The 23422-nt window shown below is 35.7% G+C and overlaps 1 protein-coding gene across 8 annotated transcripts in view; it reads left to right on the top strand.

The window, feature by feature from the left end:
• The window catches only part of LOC129779428 (putative uncharacterized protein DDB_G0279653), a 202902-nt gene that overhangs the window by 123847 nt on the left and 55633 nt on the right, over nucleotides 1–23422 (top strand). For all 8 annotated transcript variants that reach the window (XM_055786898.1, XM_055786901.1, XM_055786902.1 and 5 more), the window contains one exon: nucleotides 21296–21440. In XM_055786898.1, the coding sequence (XP_055642873.1) occupies nucleotides 21296–21440 (145 nt within the window). The remainder of the gene's footprint in view (nucleotides 1–21295; nucleotides 21441–23422) is intronic.

Genomic DNA, 23422 nt, shown 5'->3' on the forward strand with positions numbered 1-23422 from the left:
AAGTTTAAATGTGTACGAGGGATGATTGTTACTTATTGACCCAGAAACTTGTTTCAATAGCTCATAAACTTCAAAAGCAAACTCTTGAAATCACAAAAAAAATTCAATATGGACACCTTAAAATTTAGTTTTCCTGGACAGAATTCAGTCAATCAATTTGTTGTCGTTGAATTTTTCTTACTTCGCAATTTCTCTTCGTACGCTTTGTCGGTCTGCTCCCTTTGAGCGCCGTGTAGGGCTTGTAACTGTATAACAAAAATTACCCCGGGCCTATTTGAGACAATTGAAGCCCGTTCGGCTAATGTAATGAGTTTTGTCCACGCACCATATCGTTTGTCATCGCTTTGGATGCAATGAGCGTAATTAATGTGAAGTCCGCTTTCCATCATCGAATTCCACCTCTTCTGTATATATGGCTGTCATCGATGCGTTTGAAGTCGTCGTTTATCCAGACCGCAAAGCACATCAAACTTAAACAGGAATAATGGAATTGTGTAACACAAAGGTCTGTCATCTGCAGCAGCAGCTTCTTCGAACACAGCGAGCTTAATTATTAACGATGCTTACGTCTGAATCACTCTCCGCTCAGTCCGCCGCCTAATAGCAATCGTGTGTATAATGATGACGATAATGACGTCTTTGGGCCATTATACTAAGAGGCATTATTTATCTTAATCTATTATCTATTAAACTATTTAATGTGCATTGTTATAATCAGGCTTGCGTTCCGAACGAGTCAATTATTCTTCGCAGGCACTTGCGCTTGAAGGAACAATTTCTGTCAGTTATAAAGGGCTGCGAGGAGGAGGCGGCTCTCTAGCCGAGTATGGATGAGTTGTTCAACGTCAAATAGATTTGTGTGTGGGGATTTCGCGGCGAACAAGTAAAACTGTAGCAGCAGCAGCTACAGAATCTGGTTACCAACTCGGAATTCACCCCCTCGCGTTGTAGCCGTGCTGCTGTTTAGTTGTGAGCGACAGGAACGTGTGCGCATATGAAACATTGAGATATTGAACCCCAGTGTATTCCGTCACATTGTATGGCACTTTTCATTTTATCATTTGGGGGTGTTCAAGTTACAAACCTTTCTTCAAAAAATTAATCGAACGTCGTTCCGGTCGCCTCCGAAATCAATGTTCGCAATGTTCATCAGGAAGCTATTCAGGAAAAACAACTTTGAATACACCGCTCAAAAATCTTTTTATTGAATTTTATTTAAAAAATGTATATATCGAAAACCTGTTGATATTTTTTAAAATGTTTTTAGAAAATTTGTTCAAATAAACGTGAAACATTGTTTATTTGAACAAATTTTCTAAAAACATTTAAAAAAATATCAATTAAAATCATTGACGTATAGTGGTGTGATGTAGGCAGTGCCATAAATTATCAAAATTTATTCACAAATGAAGGAATTAGATTTTTCCCAGTATCGGCTGAGTTCTTTTCTGTTGAAACTCAACACCACATCTGTCATAATGAGTAACACAAGAGTCGAGAAGCGTGAACTTTGTCTGGTATATTGAACGAAAACAGCATGAACGAATTTCGAAAAGCTTGCATTCAGGCACTTTCATTGCTGTCAATAATTTCAGGTGATTATCACGAACATTAAGTTGATCTTCATCGCTTGCAGTGAATTTTTATTGAAAACGTGTCACCCATTGTACATATAAATGGTGGTGTATGCCATTTCCGGGCAATCGTGAGTAGATTCATAAAACGTAGCTAGAGTTTTTCTATACATTCCATTGCCGAAGTCGCCAAAAACAAGAATTTTGTGCGATGAATTGCCATCCTTTACCATTAATCGATTTCACTCTCAATTGGTGACGCTGAATTTTATGCTTTGATTTTCACTAACACGCAATGATCTTTATTTTTGACCTTGCGAATACCATGACGAAAAGGAAGATGCAAATGAAAAATGAACCTCATGGCAAGCTGATGTTGATGTTCATTCCACTGGGGTTCATTGATAGTGTTGTTTCATATTTATCGACTCTCGCTTGGGCAGTAGGTTATCAATATAAGGAAGTCAGAAATTCGTCGAATTTGAACGTCGTGAGCGTGAATATTTTCAGCACTGGATGTAGGACTCACCAAAATGAAAATATGATTTTCTTGAAATTTATGATATTTCAGTATTCTACGAAAACGTAGCCTTTTGGGGAAAGTTATATAAAAAATTGATGTGATTCTATATGAAAAAAAAACTATAAAAACGATGCATCTAAGGACTGGTCGAATAAACAACGCATTCTGAGGTGTCGCTTCATCTTCGAGAATCCATTAATTGATGTCCCAAATTATCATACGAAATACTCTGTACACAGTGTGTCAATTGAATTTCTAGACTTATGGGTCTATTGATTCATTCTTTTATTTCAAATTCTATTTCCCTAAGCTCCTCCTCACGATAACATTGACACTTAAACTTGTTATTGATAGCTTTATTCATATCGAAACTCAAAGTAGAGATACCGATCGTTGTATGATACGTCAGTCTCAATTTTAGAACTGAGTTCCAGATTAGAATTCTTCATCCCCATAGGAATTCACAATACAGCTTCAAATGTTACACTCGTGTTTCGTATCAACTGTTTTTGTATAAAAATTATTACAATCCTAACAGAAATCAAAAAAGAAAGAGAAAGAGAACAAGAAAGAGAGTAGGACAGCTACAGATCAACATGCCAAGCGAATAAGACGATAAAAACACAACAGAGCTGTGGATAAAAATAAAATCTAAGTTCTAAAACATAAACTATAAAATATAAAATATAAAATATAAAATATAAAATATAAAATATAAAATATAAAATATAAAATATAAAATATAAAATATAAAATATAAAATATAAAATATAAAATATAAAATATTAGGCTGTCAAAAAAGTCCTGCGGTATTTCCGCGAGGTATCGTTGTAAGCGCGTAGTTCTAGTTGTATTCATTGTATCGAGTCATACTATAGCTTGTTGGAAAGGTATTTTTGCTATAATATAGTCCTTGACAGTGTTTTGTTTGGTTAAGTCGTTCGTGAGTTATAGTGTCGCAAATATGGAGCAAAATAAAGAGAAAATCCGACATATTTTACAGTACTACTATGACAAAGGCAAAAATGCATCTCAAGCTGCCAATAAAATTTGTGCAGTTTATGGACCCGATACAGTTTCCATTTCCACCACACAACGATGGTTTCAATGTTTTCGTTCTGGTGTAGAGGTCGTCGAAGATGCGCCACGCTCCGGAAGGCCTGACGTCGAAAATTGCGACAAAATCGCTGAATTAGCCGAGAAAGACCGGCATAGTAGCAGCCGTAGCATCGGCCAAGAGCTGGGGATAAGTCATCAAACCGTTATTAACCATTTGAAGAAGCTTGGATTCACAAAGAAGCTCGATGTATGGGTGCCACACACGTTGACGCAAAAAAACATCTTTGACCGTATCGACGCATGTGAATCGCTGCTGAATCGCAACAAAATCGACCCGTTTCTGAAGCGGATGGTGACTGGCGATGAAGAGTGGGTCACTTACGACAACGTGAAGCGCAAACGGTCGTGGTCGAAGCCCGCTAAAGCGGCTCAGACGGTGGCCAAGCCCTCATTAACGGCCAGGTAGGTTCTGCTGTGTGTTTGGTGGGATTGTCATGGAATAATCTATTATGCGCTGCTTCCCTATGGCCAAACGCTCAATTCGGACCTGTACTGCCAACAACTGGACCGCTTGAAGGTAGCACTCATGAAGAAGAGGCCATCTTTGATAAACAGAGGCCGCATTGTCTTCCATCAGGACAACGCCAGGCCACACACTTCTTTGGTGATGCGCCAGAAGCTCCGGGAGCTCGGATGGGAGGTTCTTTTGCATCCGCCGTATAGTCCGGATCTTGCACCAAGTGACTACCACCTGTTTTTGTCCATGGCGAACGAGCTAGGTAGTCAGAAGATAGCCACAAAAGAGGCCTGTGAAAATTGGCTATACGAGTTTTTTGCCAATAAGGAAGCGAGCTTCTATAACAGGGGTATTATAAAGTTGGCATCTCGTTGGGAACAAGTCATCGAACAAAACGGCGCATATTTGACTTAAAACAGATGATTGTAACTAATTTTATGAACAAATGAAAATTAAAAAAAAAATACCGCAGGACTTTTTTGACAGCCTAATATATTCCTTTGCCTAAATGGTTTGCAATCGCTCACACGTTGTCGCGTGTTCGACATAGTATTTACTTCAGTGAATACAAGAAACAACAACCGGAAGGAAAACCGAAGCTTTGCTCAATGAAAATAAAATGCGTCGCAGATTGCATTGCAGATCATCAATTCATTATGGACAATTTTACTGCCTACTTGATCGGTCAAAGCGTATCGACAAAACTCAGTAACAGGCAAACTGTTTCATCGTACTCTGTCAGTCATCATTTGACCGAGAATTTTGTCAGTAGGAAGTGACTAACGTGCCTCGTCAGTTGTCAGCAGTGCCATAAATTATCAAAATTTATTCACGAATGAAAGAATTAGCGTTTCCCCAGTGTCGTATGAATTCTCTTCTGTTGAAACTCAACACCATATCTGTCATAATGAGTATAACACATGAGTCGAGACACGTGACCTTTGTCTGGTATATTGAAGGAAAATAGCATGAACGAATTTCGGAAAGCCTGCATTCAGGCATTTTCATTACTGTCAACAGTTTTATGTGATTATCACGAACGTTAAGTTGATCTCCATCGCTTGCAGTGAATTTTTATTGAAAACGTGTTTGATTTTCATTCGATTGGTTCGATTTACGGTTTCTCCATCACAGCCATCAAAACCAAACTGCCTGGTGAAATTGGTATTGCAAATACTTGCAAGTTCGAACTTGGATTAAATTGAATTCTAACATTGTTTCATTTAATCAATAATTTGATCAATTCAAACAAATGATTACTAAGCCAACAGTAGTCCCACGCCAACCTTGCGGTTATATCATAGACCCACCCATTTTTTGAAAGACAGACGTTCGGACATCTCTTTTTTCTTCAGAATGATCCCCTCTTGCCAAACCTTTATTTTGACTGGTGAAGGAATAAATTTCGAATTTTGATTAATCAGAAGCTGAACTGTTTCTTGTGTTTTCGATGCTTCCGATGTTAGAATCAAACTCCCATACTTGAGCGCAACTTTGACAACAATATTCGATGTTCACACCCAATGAATCCGAACTGCGCATCACTATACCTTGTCATCCACCAATGTTCTATTGCACGCTTCAGCTACAGATGATGATGACATGGCGCGTCACAACGTGTATGCAGCAGGGGCAATTGTGAGCTGAAATCATTTGCAATCACGCAGAGGCAAATTTGCATGTTAAGTATTGATACAATTTGCATAATTCCGTTCCTCTAGGTCTAGCTCATTGTGCATTAGAACTATCGTGCGGGGTAAGATGTTGGGGTGAGGAGCTAGATGTTTCATTGTATCAATTACTGGTGCGATGTGCATGAGTGGTTTACTAATGACAGCTAATGGGTGGAAATTGAGACTAAAAGAAACTTATTGGTGATGGTTTTAAAACACACACCAATCTATATCAGGCACGTGTTTCCTTGTCGCCTTGAAAAACACATCGTGTTTCCTTTTTGGCACAGACTTCAAGACTCGGGATATCGTTGCTAACTATGTCAAACAGACGATTACGTCTGCAGGTTAAGGTTTTCACTTTCTAAACCTCAAAATTTATTACCGCATTGTTCGAAGCTACCAGCTGAGTTTATTCAGGCGGAAAATTAAAAAGATACATTAGCAATCGCTTTACACGACGATGCGTACAAGTTAGTCGGTAAGTCAGTGCAGGCGCTAGCCTTTCGCTCTGCCTACGCCGGCAATTATCACCAACGCACCAATTTGGTTCGAATACCAAATATGCATCGCAGTGCAGTTTCTCATGTGTCCAGCTCACATATGCGAATGGTAGTGAGCAATGCACCATCAAAGCGCTGCAAACTCGCGGAGATTCATCCACCGTTCCGTCTGCTGCTGCCACTCCTGGTAGAAACAAGGCGAGCAATTATTACTTATGATGAAGATCGCACCGACCGATCAATTAACCAATTACGATTATTTAACAATAAAATTACTTTACCTTTCGCCTTCTGTTCCCAAGCGTATATCAACCCACTCACCCCCTGAACAGCTGACGGTTGCATGCGCTGCGACCCACCCGTGATCGAATACAATCGCGATAGAAAATGACTGGGAGAGAGAAAAAGAAATGCACAGATTCTACTGTCCCTCAGTCAGTGTGCACGACGCTGATGACAATATTTTCATTCTTCTTCGTTTTTTTTTCGTTTCTTCTGTAAATTCCATTGACCATCAATCATTCGTGAATTAATGCGATTCTGGTATGATCATTTTTCAGCGTCGAATGACAGTTGTCGCGGGAGGAGGGAGCAGTTATAACCGAAATTATTCTCGTTTTTCTCTCTCTTGGAGATCATTTGTCAATGTCTTTCCAGTAAGCGCGGATGGTAACCGCAGATTGCACAAGACGTTAGATTTCAATATTTACACAGCTCATACACTTAGACTGGGAGCTCTTTTAATACTTAAAAAAATAAAAATTGATAAGGAATTTACTATACAAAAGAATTAAAACTTTCGAGTCTTTAGCGTTGCTTTATTATTCAGAAATATTGACCCTTACACTGTATCTATAACGATTCCTGAAGCTCTGAAAATTTCATTAAAAAATTTCTATATAATAGTATTTTATGGATTTTATGGATTACCTAGAATTCCGCCTGAAATTTGAATTCATCTAGTTCATCCACAATTTTCGATCATTTTTCATAGTTATAGGATAAAATATTGAGATATGGGGTAGTGTTTGGACTCGCATCTAGGAATTTTAGAATTTTTAGAATAGAAAACCACGTTCATGTTAATGATTTACATTTCTGTAGTTACTCTTCTTCTCCTTTTTCTTAATTGGCACTAAAGTTCCAGGAGGAAATTCGCCGTCTCAACGTCATGACTTGCATCATTTTATAAGTACAGTAGAACCTCGATTATCCGCGAAATTGTCTGGCAAGGTCACCGCGAATAACGAAAATCGCAAATAACGCTATAATCGACTGCAAATATGGTGCAAACAGCACATATTTCAGCATTAAAACTACGAAATCATTGAACTATCCATCCGTAAGGTCGTGTACATCAGATAATGTGAAAACCAAGACCAAAACAAAAGAGCAAGTGCCCACCTTTCACAGACAAATTTCGGGAAGCTCTGTAGAATTACTATGGAACTCACTTTTGCGAATAATTTTTTTAAATTAAAAGCATATGTTTTCGAGAAAAATGAATTTGAATTTTCAAAATATTTGTTTTTCAATAAAAAAAAATTCCAAAAAAATCTTTCATATTTTTTAATGAAAACCTAAGTAATTTCCTACATTTCATTCTCTGACCAACTGTTTTTAAATTAAGATTTTTCGAAAAAATGTTGAAAAAACTCAAAATTAAAAAAAAAACAAAACAAAAAAAATATATCAGACCTACAAAATTTTAGTCAAAGGATGGAACCTAGGAAATTATTTTAGTTTTTATTAAAAATCATCAAAGAATTTTTTGGAAAAAAATTTCATTGGAAAAAAAATATTTTGAAAATTAAAATTAATTTTTCTCGAAAACATATGCTTTTAAATTCTAAGAAAAAATAGATATAAATAGCCCTTAAAATTTCCAACATGTTTTCCATACATCGGACGATGGGCACATTTACATGGGAAAAGTTTTTCAAACAACAACTTTTTCATGTTTTTCTTTGAAAAAAATGCTATTAAGGTTCAATTCCTTACATTTTTATGTATGAATTATCGCATTTTGAATGCTCATGTCAAGAACATGTCAAACGTGAGAATTTACACACATAAATGTTACGAGTAAAACATTATTTTTTTTCGGAAGTCTTCATACAAAAATGTCTTATATTCCAAAAACTATAAGAGATAGAAAGTTAATGTCTTCGACAAAAGTTTATATTTTAACAAGATCTCTAACAAGGTCGAATACACTATATCGCTATTTTGACTTTAAACAAAATTAGGATAAGTTGTATTTTTTTCAAAAAAAACATGAAAAAGTTGTTGTTTGAAAAACTTTTTCCCTGTAAAAGTGCCCATCTTCCGATGTATGGACGACTTGTTGGAAATTGTAAGGGCTATTCATATATATATTTTTTAGAATTTTTAAAAAATACGTTTTTGAGAAAAATGAATTTTCATTTTTAAAATAACTCCTAAGACGAGTTGCCATGAAATTCGTCATTTACCCATTTCATGTCTTTTTTATTGTTTTCATTATATTCAAGTTTTTATATAATACTTTTCGCGTTTTGTTTCCCCATTTTTATCTTTTTTATCAAATTTCTATAAAAAAAATATAAAAATATAAATTTCTGTCCAGAATTTATCATATTCATTTAGTTTTTTTATATCTACGGATTTCTCCGGAACATTCAGTTTTTTTCAGGTTTTTTTTATACTTTATAATCGTTTTCTAGAATTTTCCGATTTATTTTGCCAAGAATCCTGATGTATATTCATCAATTATAGTTCTTTTCAACTCTCTTCTGAATATTACATTTTGTTTTTTATTTTCTATATTCATCGATAGAAATTTGCTTTACACTCTTAATTGTTTTTTTCTTCATCCTCTGTTCCCAACAATCCGATTTTAGTTTTATTTTACCATGCCTCTCGTATTTTTCGCATCCCAATTTCCTTTTTTTTTACTTTTTCGATATCTCTCCAGAACTCTCAAACGTTTTTGATTTTCATTCAAAATTCCATCTACACTTAACAAAAAATTAGAGCAACAGAGTTCAAAGTTTCAATTTTTGATTGCTGTAACTTAGAGAAAAATCAACACATGAAGATGGGATGCGCATCATTTTAAAACTCAAACACGAAGCTACAGCACTCTGTTTCTCTGATTGTTTTTGTCGAATGTATAACATATTTTTATTCTATACTGTTACTTTTTCTACATCATTCGATCCTCTTCTAGAAATATTCTATTATCATCATAATTTACCTATTGAGAACTGACCTTAAGTTGAATTTTATTCTGGATATTTTCATCCACACTCAGATCCAACACTTTTCATTCAGTGTTGCCACATTTTAATCTATACCAGAAGGAAAAAAATCTGTACCAGAAATCTGTACCATTGCAATTATTCGTTGTAGAGAAAAACATTATATATGAAAAAATACTAATTTTTTTACTGGAAAATACGTCTTCATCAAACGAGGAGACGGCCCCAAGCCGCCGAGGTGACGCAATCAATGTCAAATTCAATGTACATTAACATTTGCTAGCCTCGAATCACTCGTCTGTTTGATGATGCTTATACATTGTCCTTCTAAATTTAGATTGCGTACTATCATTCGATAAAATTTTCGAAAGAAATTTCACACGCGAAAAAAATCTGTACCAATCTGTACTTTTTGACGAAAATCTGTAATCTGTACCGTACAGAATTTGTACCAAAAATAACGAATAAATCTCTACCTTTCCAGATAAATCTGTACGAGTGGCAACACTGTTTTAATTATTCAATGAGTGTTCCAATATTTTCATTTTAATTTTTTTTCATATATATATATATATATATATATATATATATATATATATATATATATATATATATATATATATATATATATATATATATATATATATATGTGCTCCCGTGGCCGAGTGGTTAGCGTCATAACTAACATGCCGGGTGTTCGGGTTCGATTCCCGTTCTGGTCGGGGGAATTTTTCGTCAAAAAAATTTCCTCCGACTTGCACTGTGATCACGCGTATTCTAGAGCTTGCCACTCAGAATGCATTCAAGGCGTGTTATTTGGCATAGAAATCTCAATATATATATATATATATATATATATATATATATATATATATATATATATATATATATATATATATATATATATATATATATATATATATATGGATAATATATATATATCTATATATATATATATATATATATATATATATATATATATATGGATAATATATATATATCTATATATATATATATATATATATATATATATATATATATATATATATATATATATATATATATATATATATATATATATATATATATCTATGTATATTAGGGTGGCAGCGAAAATGGTCATGTCAAATTTCAAAAACCGAACATGTACATTTTGTTTATTGGTCCAAAAAATGATCTGTGCAAAGTTTCAGCTCAATCGCACATGATTTAGGGGTGCTTCAAAGCACTCAAAGTTTTGATTTTTTTATTCCTCAAAAATCTTCCAAGGGGGGAGTAAAGAAAATTTAGAAAAGCGAAATTTTTTCTTCGATGCCAAATAACTTAAAAATGCATAAAACGTCGACATCTGGTGTTATTACGAAAAAAAAATTTTTGGCTGAAAATCGAATTTTTGGAACCTAGCCTGAGTGAACAAAAAATTAAAACTTTGAGCGCTTTGAGGCACCCCTAAATCATGTCCGATTGAGCTGAAACTTTGCACAGATCATTTTTTTGGGCCAATAAACAAAATGTACGTGATCGGTTTTTGAAATTCGATGATGAAATTTTTTCCATACATCCATTGTCACCCTAATGTATGTATATAAATGGATTTCTGTCTGTCTTTCTGATTCTTATGGACTCGGAAATTATTGAACTGATCGACGTGAAAATTAGTATGTAGTGATTTTTGCGGAAGGTTCTTATGATAGTTTGAGACCCCTCCCTCTTCTTCAAGAGGGGGCTGCCACATAAAAGAAACACAAATTTCTGCATAACTTGAGAACTAAACATGCAAACGAGGCCAAATTTGGCATATGGAGAATTTAGGAGACAAGAAATGTTTTCCCTTATCCCCCTCTCTAAGATTGGGGGTCTGCCATACAAATAAAATACGATTTTTTGCATATCCCGAGAACTGATAAAGCAAAACTCGAGGAAGGAATCGTCCGATTTGGAATGTCATTATTTGATTATATTTTCTATATCAAACATATATTCCATGTAAGGGAGAAACATGTTCTTTGCAAGTGATTGGAAAATCTTGAACGAGAATTGTGTCTGATAATAATTTGATATTACAATGACGAGTTTTGGTAGAAGTATTAGAAAAATTATAGGAAAAAGAAATTGTAAAGGGTCAATTAGAAGATCAGTTGGACCCATGAACGTTCGCTTAGTTAGAAAACGTGAATTTTGGAATGTATTGATAACAAAAAATCCATTTTGAGCGGAACAAAGTTTGCCGGGTCAGCTAGTCTTTATATATAAATTTATTCGAATTATTATTCGAAAAGAAATTGCTCAAATGTTTTCGATCAAAAAATGTTAGTGTTCAATGTTGAGCATACGTATTACATTATGTAGAATGCGTTGCAAACAAAAAATCGTTTTTCACATTGTGTCGCTTCATCACCTATACAAACATGGGTAGTGTTTTGTTGTTATGTGTTTTGATTATATAAAGAACCGTTCATTTTTTTTAATACCTATTTAGAATATTCCGATCATCAACTTTTTTTTTCCTAGATTAGATTTTGTTTGTTTTGTCAACAATATTCATCTACATCTTGATTTTTATTTTCTATTCAGCTGTTATCCGGAATACGAATAGACTTTTTTGTTCCAATAAATTTTTGGGATAATTCAGATTTTTTTTCTATTTTCAGTAAGTATTGGTATATACAGTCAACTCTCTCTTACTCGATGTTCTGTAATTCGATATTTTCCCGAACTCGATGAATTTCATGGCACCTTTGATTTATTTTACCAGCATTCTTCTCTCCATAACTCGATACCTCCCTAAGTCGATGGTTCCTTGGATATCAAGTTGACTGTATTTAATCTTTTAATTCTTGATGTCAAATGTTTTTGTTTTTGCATGTCTTTAGCCACAATTTATCATTTTTCTTTATCATGATTTTCCTAAGTCCTGCCCAAGAATTTTGTTGAGTTTGGATTGTTTCCAATTTCTAAATGTTGACCCAAGACTTTCAGATTTTTATTCACCATTGTTTTTACTCATCTGATGTCTGACGACTTTTTTCAATTCAGATTACTTCATTCTTAATTTTGATGTACCTATTCTCTTTATTTTCATAATGTTTAGATTTACATCCTAAATTACGAAAAACGAAAAAATGACGTTCTCACCTAGGACAAAACCATGGCAAATGTGTCTGGCAATCAACGTGTTAACCCTTTGAGGCACAGAATTTTATAAAATAAAAACACCCATGTTTTACAGAAACCAACGCAGCCGAATATATTTCTGTCATTTGCTAATGATGTTGCTAACTACTTCAAATAAGAAGGTTCCGAAAAAAAATTATGAGCACGCAGCCATTCCAATATTTCTAGGTGGGTCAAAAAATGTCCCATCATGCGTTATTACGCATCAAAAAGGTGAAACTTTGTTAATACCACCGTGTCCCAAAGGGTTAAATGAACTTTTGAAATGGAACAACTACCGAGCAACTCCACAATAATTGTGAGAGTTGCACTCTTGATGGAGACGCATAAGGTTTTTATTATAACAAATGTGAAATACGTGGAAAAGCATGTGGAAAAAGATTATATCTGCAAAAAAGAGTTATCAAGAACCTCGAGATATATCCTTCTAACAAGATATCTCGTGTTATGATGTGTTTTTTTACATTTCAATTCTCGTACAATCACGCAATTCATCCTAGAAACTCGATGCGTGCCAATCGCTGTAAAATTTCTCCAAAACAAATTTCATTAATCACGACTAGACAGGATCCTCAGATGCCAACGAACTCGAGTGACATTTTTTCATCATCGTCATAATTCGGTCATAATTCTTTACATTTCAACACAAATGACCATAACTCATACATCCTACCGTCCATAACTACCACCACCAGTAGAGATCTACCTGTGTGTGTTGGAAATTCCCGAATCGTAACACTTTGCTTTGTGTCCCGTTCTTGCCAGCTGCTTCACAGTCGTCTGGTATAACCCTACAGCTGGTTATAGGAAAGGGTTGAGGGTAGTGAGCATAAAAAAACCCTTCGCTTGGAAACACAGAAAGTGCTTTCACTGATGCGCATGTGCTTACCTTCGCTGACATATATTTACCTTTAGTGTCTAGCAGTTGTTGCTACCGCGCTGAAACTATGTGTATGTGTGAAAAAAAGAACGAAGCATCGATATTTGCGTCAGCTGTTTTTGACATTTTGACTAAAGGGTAAGGCGTTTCGAAAAGAAAATGAAAGAGATAAGAGTTCTGACCGGCACATATTGAAAGGGTGGTATTTACCAGTTGGTTGGAAGCATTGAGCTTCAATGGGCTAACAGAACAATGAACGAACATTGTTCCATAATTCATTCGCTTTAAATATTGAACACAGTGCAGTGACCGATTTCTGTTGCCGATGGCAGCGGCGGTGTTTGCGAATGGGTAAATTATCCTATAGAACTCAATACTATTGATTTCCACAGAAGCCCACAGGAAATGGACAGCTACTGATAGTGTTCGAAATCATAGCTATCAAATTACAAAATTGATTTGTCGAGAGACTAAAATCAATCGAGAATGACTGTGAAGTGAGAGAAACAAGTAAAAAATCACTTTCATTTCCCAGTTCCGGAGACGAAAAATCTACTGACTGGTACACCTGAGCCGCATATGATGTAGAGATGTCTACGAGCCAAAATCACTCTTCCTCTTATTTAACGTTTGTATGATTATATAAACTAAAAAAAAGCTTCCAATGAGCTGTCGGACCCAAACTTGTTTTCAAGATTCAGTATGAATAATAATCAAGATTAATTGTCTGCTTCAAGAGGTCAGAACGACGTTTTTTTTCATTTAATCGATTCCTAATATGAAAAATAGAAAAATATATAGAAAAAGAGCGTCAGATGATTTGAAAGCGAGCGTACGATGATTACAGTGCTTAGTTCACACAGATGAAGAAAACATTATAATTTTTCATTTATTTTATTTATTTTTATTTAGTTACTTGGTCTCGAGTTTTGAAAACTCCACAGACTGAATCTTAGTCTAAGTTCCTTAATCTACTTTTAAACACGTGTTTAGACAAATTAAAATCAAAAACAGCACTTACATAATTGAACGATCTAACACAGTTATCAAAAGGATTGTTGTACCCATACATTGTCCTATGACGGTTAACTACAAATAAATCACGCTCACGAAGTTGACGGAAAGGTGCGTACAAGTTGATGTTTTGCAAAGGAGAAGAGCAGTCTATGTTTCCAATGATGAGGTCAAATATAAACAGTCTCTGAAGGTTGCTGCGTCTATCGGCTAGAGTTTCAAGATGAATGAGTCTACAGCGACTTCGATAGTCCGGTAGATTTGTTGGATCATTCCACGGATGTTGTTAAAACTCTATTCTGTTTATTTTCGTTATGAATTATTTTACCGTTTATTTTTTGTATTTTGTTGGTTTCACAGTGCATACACGATTTATTCCCTTTCAAAAACACCATGTCTGTACCAACCTCAAGATGTAGTGTAGGTCATTCATACTTTCAAGAACAGTACTGAGCGGTCCTTTTCTTTTTTTTTCTTTTTTTTCTCTCCCTTCTTTCTCTCTCTCTCTGTCTGTCTCTCCCTTCTTTCTCTCTCTCTGTCTGTCTCTCCCTTCTTTCTCTCTCTCTCTGTCTGTCTCTCCCTTCTTTCTCTCTCTCTGTCTGTCTCTCCCTTCTTTCTCTCTCTCTGTCTGTCTCTTTTTCTCTTCTTCTCTTCTCTCCATCTAGGGTCTCTCTTTTCTATCTCCGCTCATTCTTCTCTCGTACCTCTTATTTTTTCCACTTCTCTTAATTCTCTTTTATTTTTCCCCTCTTCTCCCTTTCTTCTTTTTTTCCTGCCTTTTCTCTTTTCTCTACCTTATCTTTTGCTCTTATAATTATTCTATACTCTCTTTCCTTTTTCGTCTTCTATCTTCTCTCTATTTTTTCCTTATCTTCTCACATCTCTCTTGTCTCTTCGTCTATATCTTCGTTCTCTTTTTTTTTCTTCATCTTCTCTTTTTTTATATATTCAATTTTTCTCTCTAGTTTTTTTTTCTTATTTCTCTGTCTTCTCCCTTTGATTTTTCCTATTTATATTTTGTTTTTATTTTCGCTTTCTTTTATGTACCTTCTCTCTTCTATTTCTTTCATTTGTTTTCTATTTCCTTTTCTATTTTCTCTCGTTCGTTTTCTCTTTCATCTCTCTCATATCTCTTTCGTCTCTCATCTCTCTCTTTTTTTTTTCTCTGTGTTTTATCGCTATCATATCTTTTTTGCTTTTCCTTTCCTCTCTCTTCTCTTCTCTCTTCTCTCTACCCTCTACTCTCTTCTCTCTCTACTCTCTCCTTACCCTTCTTTCTCTCTTTACTCTCTCTTCTCTTTCTTTTCTCTCTTTTCTCTCTTTTCTTTCGTTTCTCTTTTTTCTCTTTCTTCACTCTTCTCTCTATCCTCTCTTCTCTCTCTCTCCTCTCTTCTCTCTCTTCTCTATTTTTCTTCTATCTTCTTTCTCATCTCTCTTTTCTCTCTTCACTCCTCTGCTCTCACTTCTCTCTCTTCTCTCTCTCCTCTCCTCTCTCTTTTCTCTCTCTTCTCTCACTTCTCTCTGCATTCTCTTCTCTCTTCATTCTCTTTTCTCCCTCTTCTTTTTCTCCTTTCTTCTGTAGCGTACAAGCTATCATAAATTTCGTTTCTCACTAAAACATTTGACCCCAATCTCAATTCTGTATTCTTACCTACACCCCAAATAAACACAAACACTTTTTCCGCATACAACATTAACATCCGTATCTAACATTTCACAGCTTGTCTCATTAGCAACTCATATAAAAACACAGGCAAGCCAATGTTTCCGCCTGTGAGGTAAACTAGAATACATATGAAGTTAGATTTTGATCGGAACAACACCGTTTACTCTGAAGTATTTCTTCTCTCTCTTTTTTATACCATTTGTTTATTTTAGGCTCATTAGAATTTTAGCTGTAACAGAACCGAATTTTAATCATATATATGTCAAATGTTTATCATATCTATAATTAGCACATTACACAGTTGCCATTTTTCGGTGTAAGCGTATTCCCTTCTATACCATTTCATATGGTTCATTTTCATAGTAGCCATTTAGGCGTAAGTGTATTCCTTCTGATCTTCCATTATCCAGTTAGACCACCGGACAGCGGAGACAGTTGATTGATCATTGTTGATTTATTAATAGAACAGCAACCCGATGTGTCTTGCAGAGCAGTTGTATGGATGAATCGATCTTACTTCATCCATCGTTGATGATTGTTGCGTGGACGTAGTTATTCTGTAACAACACAAAGATGGTCAATGGGGGCTCTGAGTTTTGAACTCATGATCGATCGCTTACTAAGCGAACGTGCAACCAATGTGGCTACGAAGACCCCCTTTCTTTCTTCTTTCTCTCTTCTCTCTTCTCTCTCTCCTCTCTGTCTTCTTTCTCCTTTCTCCTCTCTCTCTTTTCCCCCTTCTCTATTATCTCTCCCTTATTTATTTTCTCTTTTTTCTTTATTTCCTCTCTTTTCTCTTTTCTCTTTTTTTTCTCTTTTCTATTTGATCTCTCTTCTGAGAAGGGAAGAAAGTCTCTCCTTTCTGTTCCCTTTATTTTTCATGTCTCTGTTTTTTATTTATTTTTTTGTTTAAATCTAGTTCAAGTTCAAGCGTATAATGATGTTTGATAATAAGACAAAATTCATACTCTGAGTATGGGTTGTTCTTTTTTGACGTGGGACTACGTCTAACCGGAATATATGGAGGGTAAAATGAAAACCTAAACACAGAACATGCAGGAAAAAATGAAAGATTTCGAATGCTTATAGCTCGAACATTTCGTACTGGATAGGAGAGATGTTTGCATCACTTGATAGGGAATATTTCTACGTATCTATCGCAACTAACAAAATGTTGTTTTTCATTAGATAAACAATTGAATAACTGTAAAATATTAGGCGTTATCTAAACGCCCTAACTGCATCGTTTTGATTGGCCCGATTTACGGTTTCCCTAACACAGCCATCAAAACCAAGCAGCCTTGGGGAAATTGGCATTGCAAATACATGAAAGTAGGGGGACTTTTGTTCTCATCGAAAAATGTTCCCTAACACAGACTTTAAAACCAAGCAGCGAAATCGGCATTGCAAACACACGAAAGAGCCTAGAGGCGAGTGAACTGAAATGTTTAAACCCTCTTAAAGCCAAAAAGAAGAAAAAGAACACACGAAAGTAGGGGGAGCTTTTGTTCCCACCGAAATGTGTTCCCTAATAGAGATTTCTAAACCAAGGTGCCTGGAGAAATCGGTATTTCAAATTCATGCAAGTTGGGGGTATTTTTGTTCCGACTGGAATGTGTTTCCCTAACACAGACTTCAAATCCATGAAGCGTGGGGAAATCGGCATTGCGAATTCATACAAATCGGGGGTATTTTTGTTCCGATTGAAATGTGTTTCCCTAACACAGACTTCAAAACCGAGGTTTCTGGGGAAATCGGCTCTGCAAATAAATGCAAACTGCGAGTACTTTTGTCCTCGCTTGCCTTTGTGCAGAGTGGAATATGTCTGTCCGAACATGATCTTCTAAACTTAGGAACCTGGGAAAATCGTGCAGCCACTAGAAGCGAATGAACTTCCCAGTTTCAAGCAAATTCGAGATTCGAGAAGTATGTACACTTTTGGGATGTAAACTTCAGAGGGAAATGTAAAATAAAATAATCGTTTGATAATTTTTTTTTTGTCTTTATTGGAAAGATTTTCAGCCTTAGGCTGGTTCATCAAACGTTTGATAATTCTTCCGTACATATATTTTGTTCTAGTCATCATACCAAACGTAAAAGGTCCGTCATTAAATTTACTTGTAACGAAGAACAATCAATCACAATAAATGAATTGACTTTAACCGGCATTTGTTCATTTTTTTCACTCACAGAGCAAATATATTGAACTCAATTGAATTTGGAAACTGTTTCATTCAATCAAGAATTTAATCAATACAAACGAATGATTGCTAAGCTAAGGTAGTTCCACGTGAACCTTGCGGTTATATCATAGATATAACCCACTCATTTTTTTTTTGTTGAGCTTTTTACTTTTACACTTTTCGTTCAATACACACTAACAATAACAACTTCAGACAATATGAACAACTTGGTCCAAACAATTGAATGAATCATTGTTTGGACCAAGTTGTTCATATTGTCTGAAGTTGTTATTGTTAGTGTGTATTGAACGAAAAGTGTAAAAGTAAAAAGCTAACATTAAATATTGTAATATTCATCAGATGTAATTTTCGAACATAAAGTACTAAGTGGCCCATTTCTTTTACGTAAATAAATCTTCGTTCAGTAAGTTTCATGGAAGAGAACATAATAAACCGATAACTTTTTTGCTGACCCATCGAATTGAGAATAAAAATTGTTACTTGCCACTACATTAGTTGCTAGTTATTGAAAGCACAAAAAGCATAGATCAAATGTATGGGAAAATGAGAGTGCTTCCATAGTTCGTCAATTAAAACCATTCTCCATTCAGGAAATAGTGATCAACCAAATATTGAGGAATAAAAACGCAACGCAACGTTTCCTGATTTGGCGCCCTTTCTGAAAATGAAGTCCTACGTCAAAAACTAGGGTGGGTTATATCTCTGATACAACCGCAAGGTTGACGTAGGGCTACCGTTGGCTTAGTAATCATTTGTTTGAAGTTGCATCTGAATCAATTCTCAATGAATGAATATTTCAAATGAGTTTTAAAAAATCTAAGCAAGTGCAAGCATAAAGCTTCTTTCGTACATGTTCTGCGGATGCATTCTGAGGTGAAAAATTTGACCCGTCCGTTCAACACGATACCAAAATAGAAACGGGATTGGCCAAAGCGGACATAATCGGCCCATCGAACAATCGTGATATATAGGTTTTTGTGATTTCAAGACCTTATTTTCAAAGCAATTTTTGGGCTATTAAAACCAATAAAACATTCATAGTTCTTTTATCTTTCAAATGAAATGTTTGTCATACCACTTCCCTCAAACGGCAGAGAGTTATTACGGCTAAAATAGTCTCTTGATGAGATCTCACCGCACTGTGTTGATTACATAAGTATGAAAAATGTAAACCACTGAAGTAATGCGGTCTCTTTGAAGTATTTTCTATCCCATTCCGTGATCAAACAATCCATATTGATCGCTATTTGACCAATATTGGCACAACTCGTTCGTAATCTATCTCGAATTATTTTCCAAACATCGTTTTTCTTTGGTTTAGGCTTCATTCAGATCGGAAGTCGAAAAGAAAAAATGAATGGCCAGGAAGGCGCAGTTATTCGACTGGCAGCGAGAATATGCTCCATCCACATTCACATTCACATCCACTCGGTGTGATAGTGATAAGAATCGTATCGAGCGCTCGATTCGATTTAAATAATAGGCCCCATTGTTTTCGACTTGCACTGAAAACATGCATAGATATCATCATCATCGTAGGCTACAACATATAAAAGCTTTGTAAGCTCATTGAACCTCCGATAATAATTTCAATTTCCGCAAGGCGGTTTGTTTAAATTTATTCATCAAATTCAATGACACATCGATTACAATATATAGTTACGCACCAGACCCGTATGATTACGCTCAGCCAACAAGTATCGACATCACTATCTTGTCACGCTATCAACAGGCCGCGCTATCACCAAGCCACGTCATCACTAAACCACCATCATTGCTTATGTCACCACTACCAACGTACCATCAGAACCAGGTAGAACGTAGCCTAGGTAAAGGAACAACTGGGCAGCATCAGAAAGCAGGAACGATACCTCAGTCATGATTTAGACACTAGTGTTTAAGTACCTTTTTTGTAAGGATTATAAGAATAATAAATGCTAAATTTATTTCCTTATAATGTGATTCTATAATTATATGCTTAGTCGATATAGACAGCTGCATATATGTCGACATAGATATAGAAAGTTACTGAGCTTTCTTTTTCAAAGTCAGGAGACTTCAATGATAAAACTCGATGGAAATCTCGCTTCAAAACAAACGAAAATGGTAATGTTAAATACATTTATTTTATCAATCCATTGTATCAGTTGTTACGACGAATCATTAGAGTATTCTCTGCTCTGTAGCATACAAGCTACCTTATATTCCGATCCTCGCTTGAAATACCTCGACCCCAATATCAATTCCACATTATCATCTACATCCCAAATAATCACAAACACTTTTGTCGCATACCATATTAACATGCATCCGTATCGAACACGTTTCCGCTTGCTTCGTTAGCAGCGTATATAATAACACAGGTAAGCAAATGCTTCCACCTGGGATGTAATATCGTTCATGGAATTTCCGTGTAATAAACACCATGGAAATTCCGCTGGCGACCTCCAAACTAGCAAATTATGTAACATCCAGCTGAATGTTAATTATGACGCGCCTGCTGTCCCAACATTTCCCATTATAGACCTTCAAGAAATTAACAACAAAAACAAGCCCGATGCAGGTGTTTGTTATATGACGAGAAAGTGATCATCTCAACGCGAACGTTACAAAATAAGTTTTATCATGGCGACCGTGACAGGACCGAAAAAGGGAGAAAACAAAAATATTGAACATAAATATATCACGATGAATTAACGAATTACGGTACAATTACCGATGGAAGTAACATATTGAAAACGAAGAAGTTGATAAAAAGAATAAGCTTTTGAAATGATTTTCATGAGCGGCGAAAAGACGACAAGCCGAAAAGTTCATCACAATTTATTACGACAGCGTGAATGTCGACTATAACATAATGTAGCACGAAACATAATAAATCTTTTATACTCTTGAAATTTACATAAATGGTATATGTTTTATTTTTTTTCTTTCTCTACTCTGTAAAGCCCTATTATGTTATCTGATTTTGTCTACAATCAACTGTAATATAATTTGGGATTACAGTGTATACCAATAATTATTTTTTCTACTATTGAAAAAACAACAGACCCAGAACCAGGGAGTTCTTCAATGCTTTTTCTAATGTATGTTTTATCTTCGTTGGTTTCCTTATTTTTTTAATTATTCACAATCTCAGCGATTTAAAATATTCTGTTAATTCTGTTCAACAATTAATCGTGAGATGTCTAACTGAAATCTAATTTGTGAACCCAGTAAACTGCAAAAAAATCTAATATTTCCATTTTCCCCGTTTTTCATTCCAGTACTACTCTGTATATCCCTTCAAGGACCACAACCCACCGGATATCGAACTGATCACTTCGTTTTGCAGAGACGTCGATGAGCACCTGCGAGCGGACAGCAAGAATGTGGTTGCCGTGCACTGTAAAGCTGGCAAGGGCCGGACAGGTCAGTATCAATCAATTTGTCGAAAATAAAATGTAAATCACAGCCAGTAACCGCCCCATCAATCCCCATCCCTGGCGGAAAATATTGCTCTCAAACTCTCCAACTGACACAGCAGCCAACACATCAGTGCTTTCTCGTCGGGACACCACACTACACTTCGCGACCGAGAAAAGGCATAGCAGCAAGTCAGAAAAAAACATGCAAAGTGACACGGTAACCGTCGCCAATTTATTTTATGGCCGCACTCATTGAGTGCACATAAAATGAATCGGCCGTTTATACGGCAATAAACCAACATGAACCTTAATTGATTTCGAAAAGCTATCAAATCCATCGGGCCGTGGAACTCCGCTGTCTGAATGTTGGGTTCGAATGAGCGCGCCGATGTTTTTGAGGCGGGAAGTTACTTGTTGAAGATATTCAGTTCGCGATTAGAACTATCAGCGACTAACAACTACGTCTACCGCAGGGCCAAATGAGTGGCAAAAAACACTTGCTCCGCTCGAGCAGTGATGCTTCAGGGGTAGCCTTGAGGCAATCAGTTCCGAACTGAGTACCAATCATATATGGAATAACACACAAAGTGTGTGCTTCCACGTTGCAGGATGCAATTAGAAATAGCACGCTAACACCACGCGCTGCACCTGAGCACCAATGCTACCATCGCGCAGTAATAGGGAAAAAAATCAGCACCCTAACAAGAATCACGGAATGAGCGACAGCTGCTAAGCACCGCGTTTATAATTATTAATCGTATGTCAGTCCCAGTTCCCCCGCGATGTCAGAAACTACTACTATGTATGAAAGTGTTTCGTGCAGATCACGCCGCCACTAGGAAGCGATCACACTCGGTCATGTCTATCTCTGGCTTATGTCCTAGAGCAATGTTCCAATGCGAGGAACAATTATCGTCACTATTCCACTCATTATTAGATGCCGCAGATGGTCAGAGTATCCGAGCGCCGCAGTCCCCACACATCGTGCGGAAATGTGGTGTTAGCACTACAATGTAGGGGAAGTGAGGGCATAGTGGTCACCCTAAGGAATATTCCCATTTCCAGCGTCCACATACCGCTACCATTCCCGTTTTTCTAAGAATATTATAGTTCAACTCATCGTTGTTCAAGATAGCATACAGCTTTTACTATAAAAAATCAAAATACAGTCAACTCTCCCTAACTCGATATCCAAAGGGACCATCGAGTTAGGGAGGTATCGAGATACAGAACATTTTTTCCTAATTTTTTTTATGTCTTAATTTGTCATATATTAGGGTAAGTGTCCCAATTATGGTATTAATTTGAATTTTTGATTCATTCCCTTAAAGTAAAAAAACACCTTTCTCATATAAAAAAAAATTCCAGAATCTTTCAGGAGGTGATAGACGGTTCTATTTCACGAAAAAAATCCTTCTACGCATATGTTAGAATTTCAACGATGACAGACTTATAGAACTTTTTCTTTGTTTCGGATTCTGTTGGCTCAAACTGACTCTACATTGAAAAGTATGCTACGTAATCCGATTTTGTTGCTTTCATTTGAAAGATGAGAAAATTTAGTACAGGATATAGTAGTGGAACATCTAAATTAGTGGATTAAAATAACATTTTTGAAGTGGAAAATTTAAAAGTTTTTTTTTTATTTGTAATTATTAATTTTATCCTAAAAATTCATACTAAACTTGATTGTTTCTATCAATTAAATTAAAGCTCTCTAACCTCTCTACAATTTGTTCTTTGACGCCCAACTTATATCTCTCCTAATTTCGCTGCCATATCGATATAAACAATTCCTGATGAAGATTCAATCAAAATCTTCAAAAATCGCGATTTTTAATCCACTGTACTTATAAAAGCCACTTAAATTTCACCTTAATGCTGAAAGGTTAATTTTTTTCTTGAAATTATTCATATTTGAATTATAAAAAAAAAAATTTTTCAAACTGTATACAATCGAGTCCTAAATTTTACATAATCGAATCA

This window comes from Toxorhynchites rutilus, chromosome 3 (genome assembly GCF_029784135.1).
Source record: "Toxorhynchites rutilus septentrionalis strain SRP chromosome 3, ASM2978413v1, whole genome shotgun sequence".
Taxonomy (NCBI): domain Eukaryota; kingdom Metazoa; phylum Arthropoda; class Insecta; order Diptera; family Culicidae; genus Toxorhynchites; species Toxorhynchites rutilus.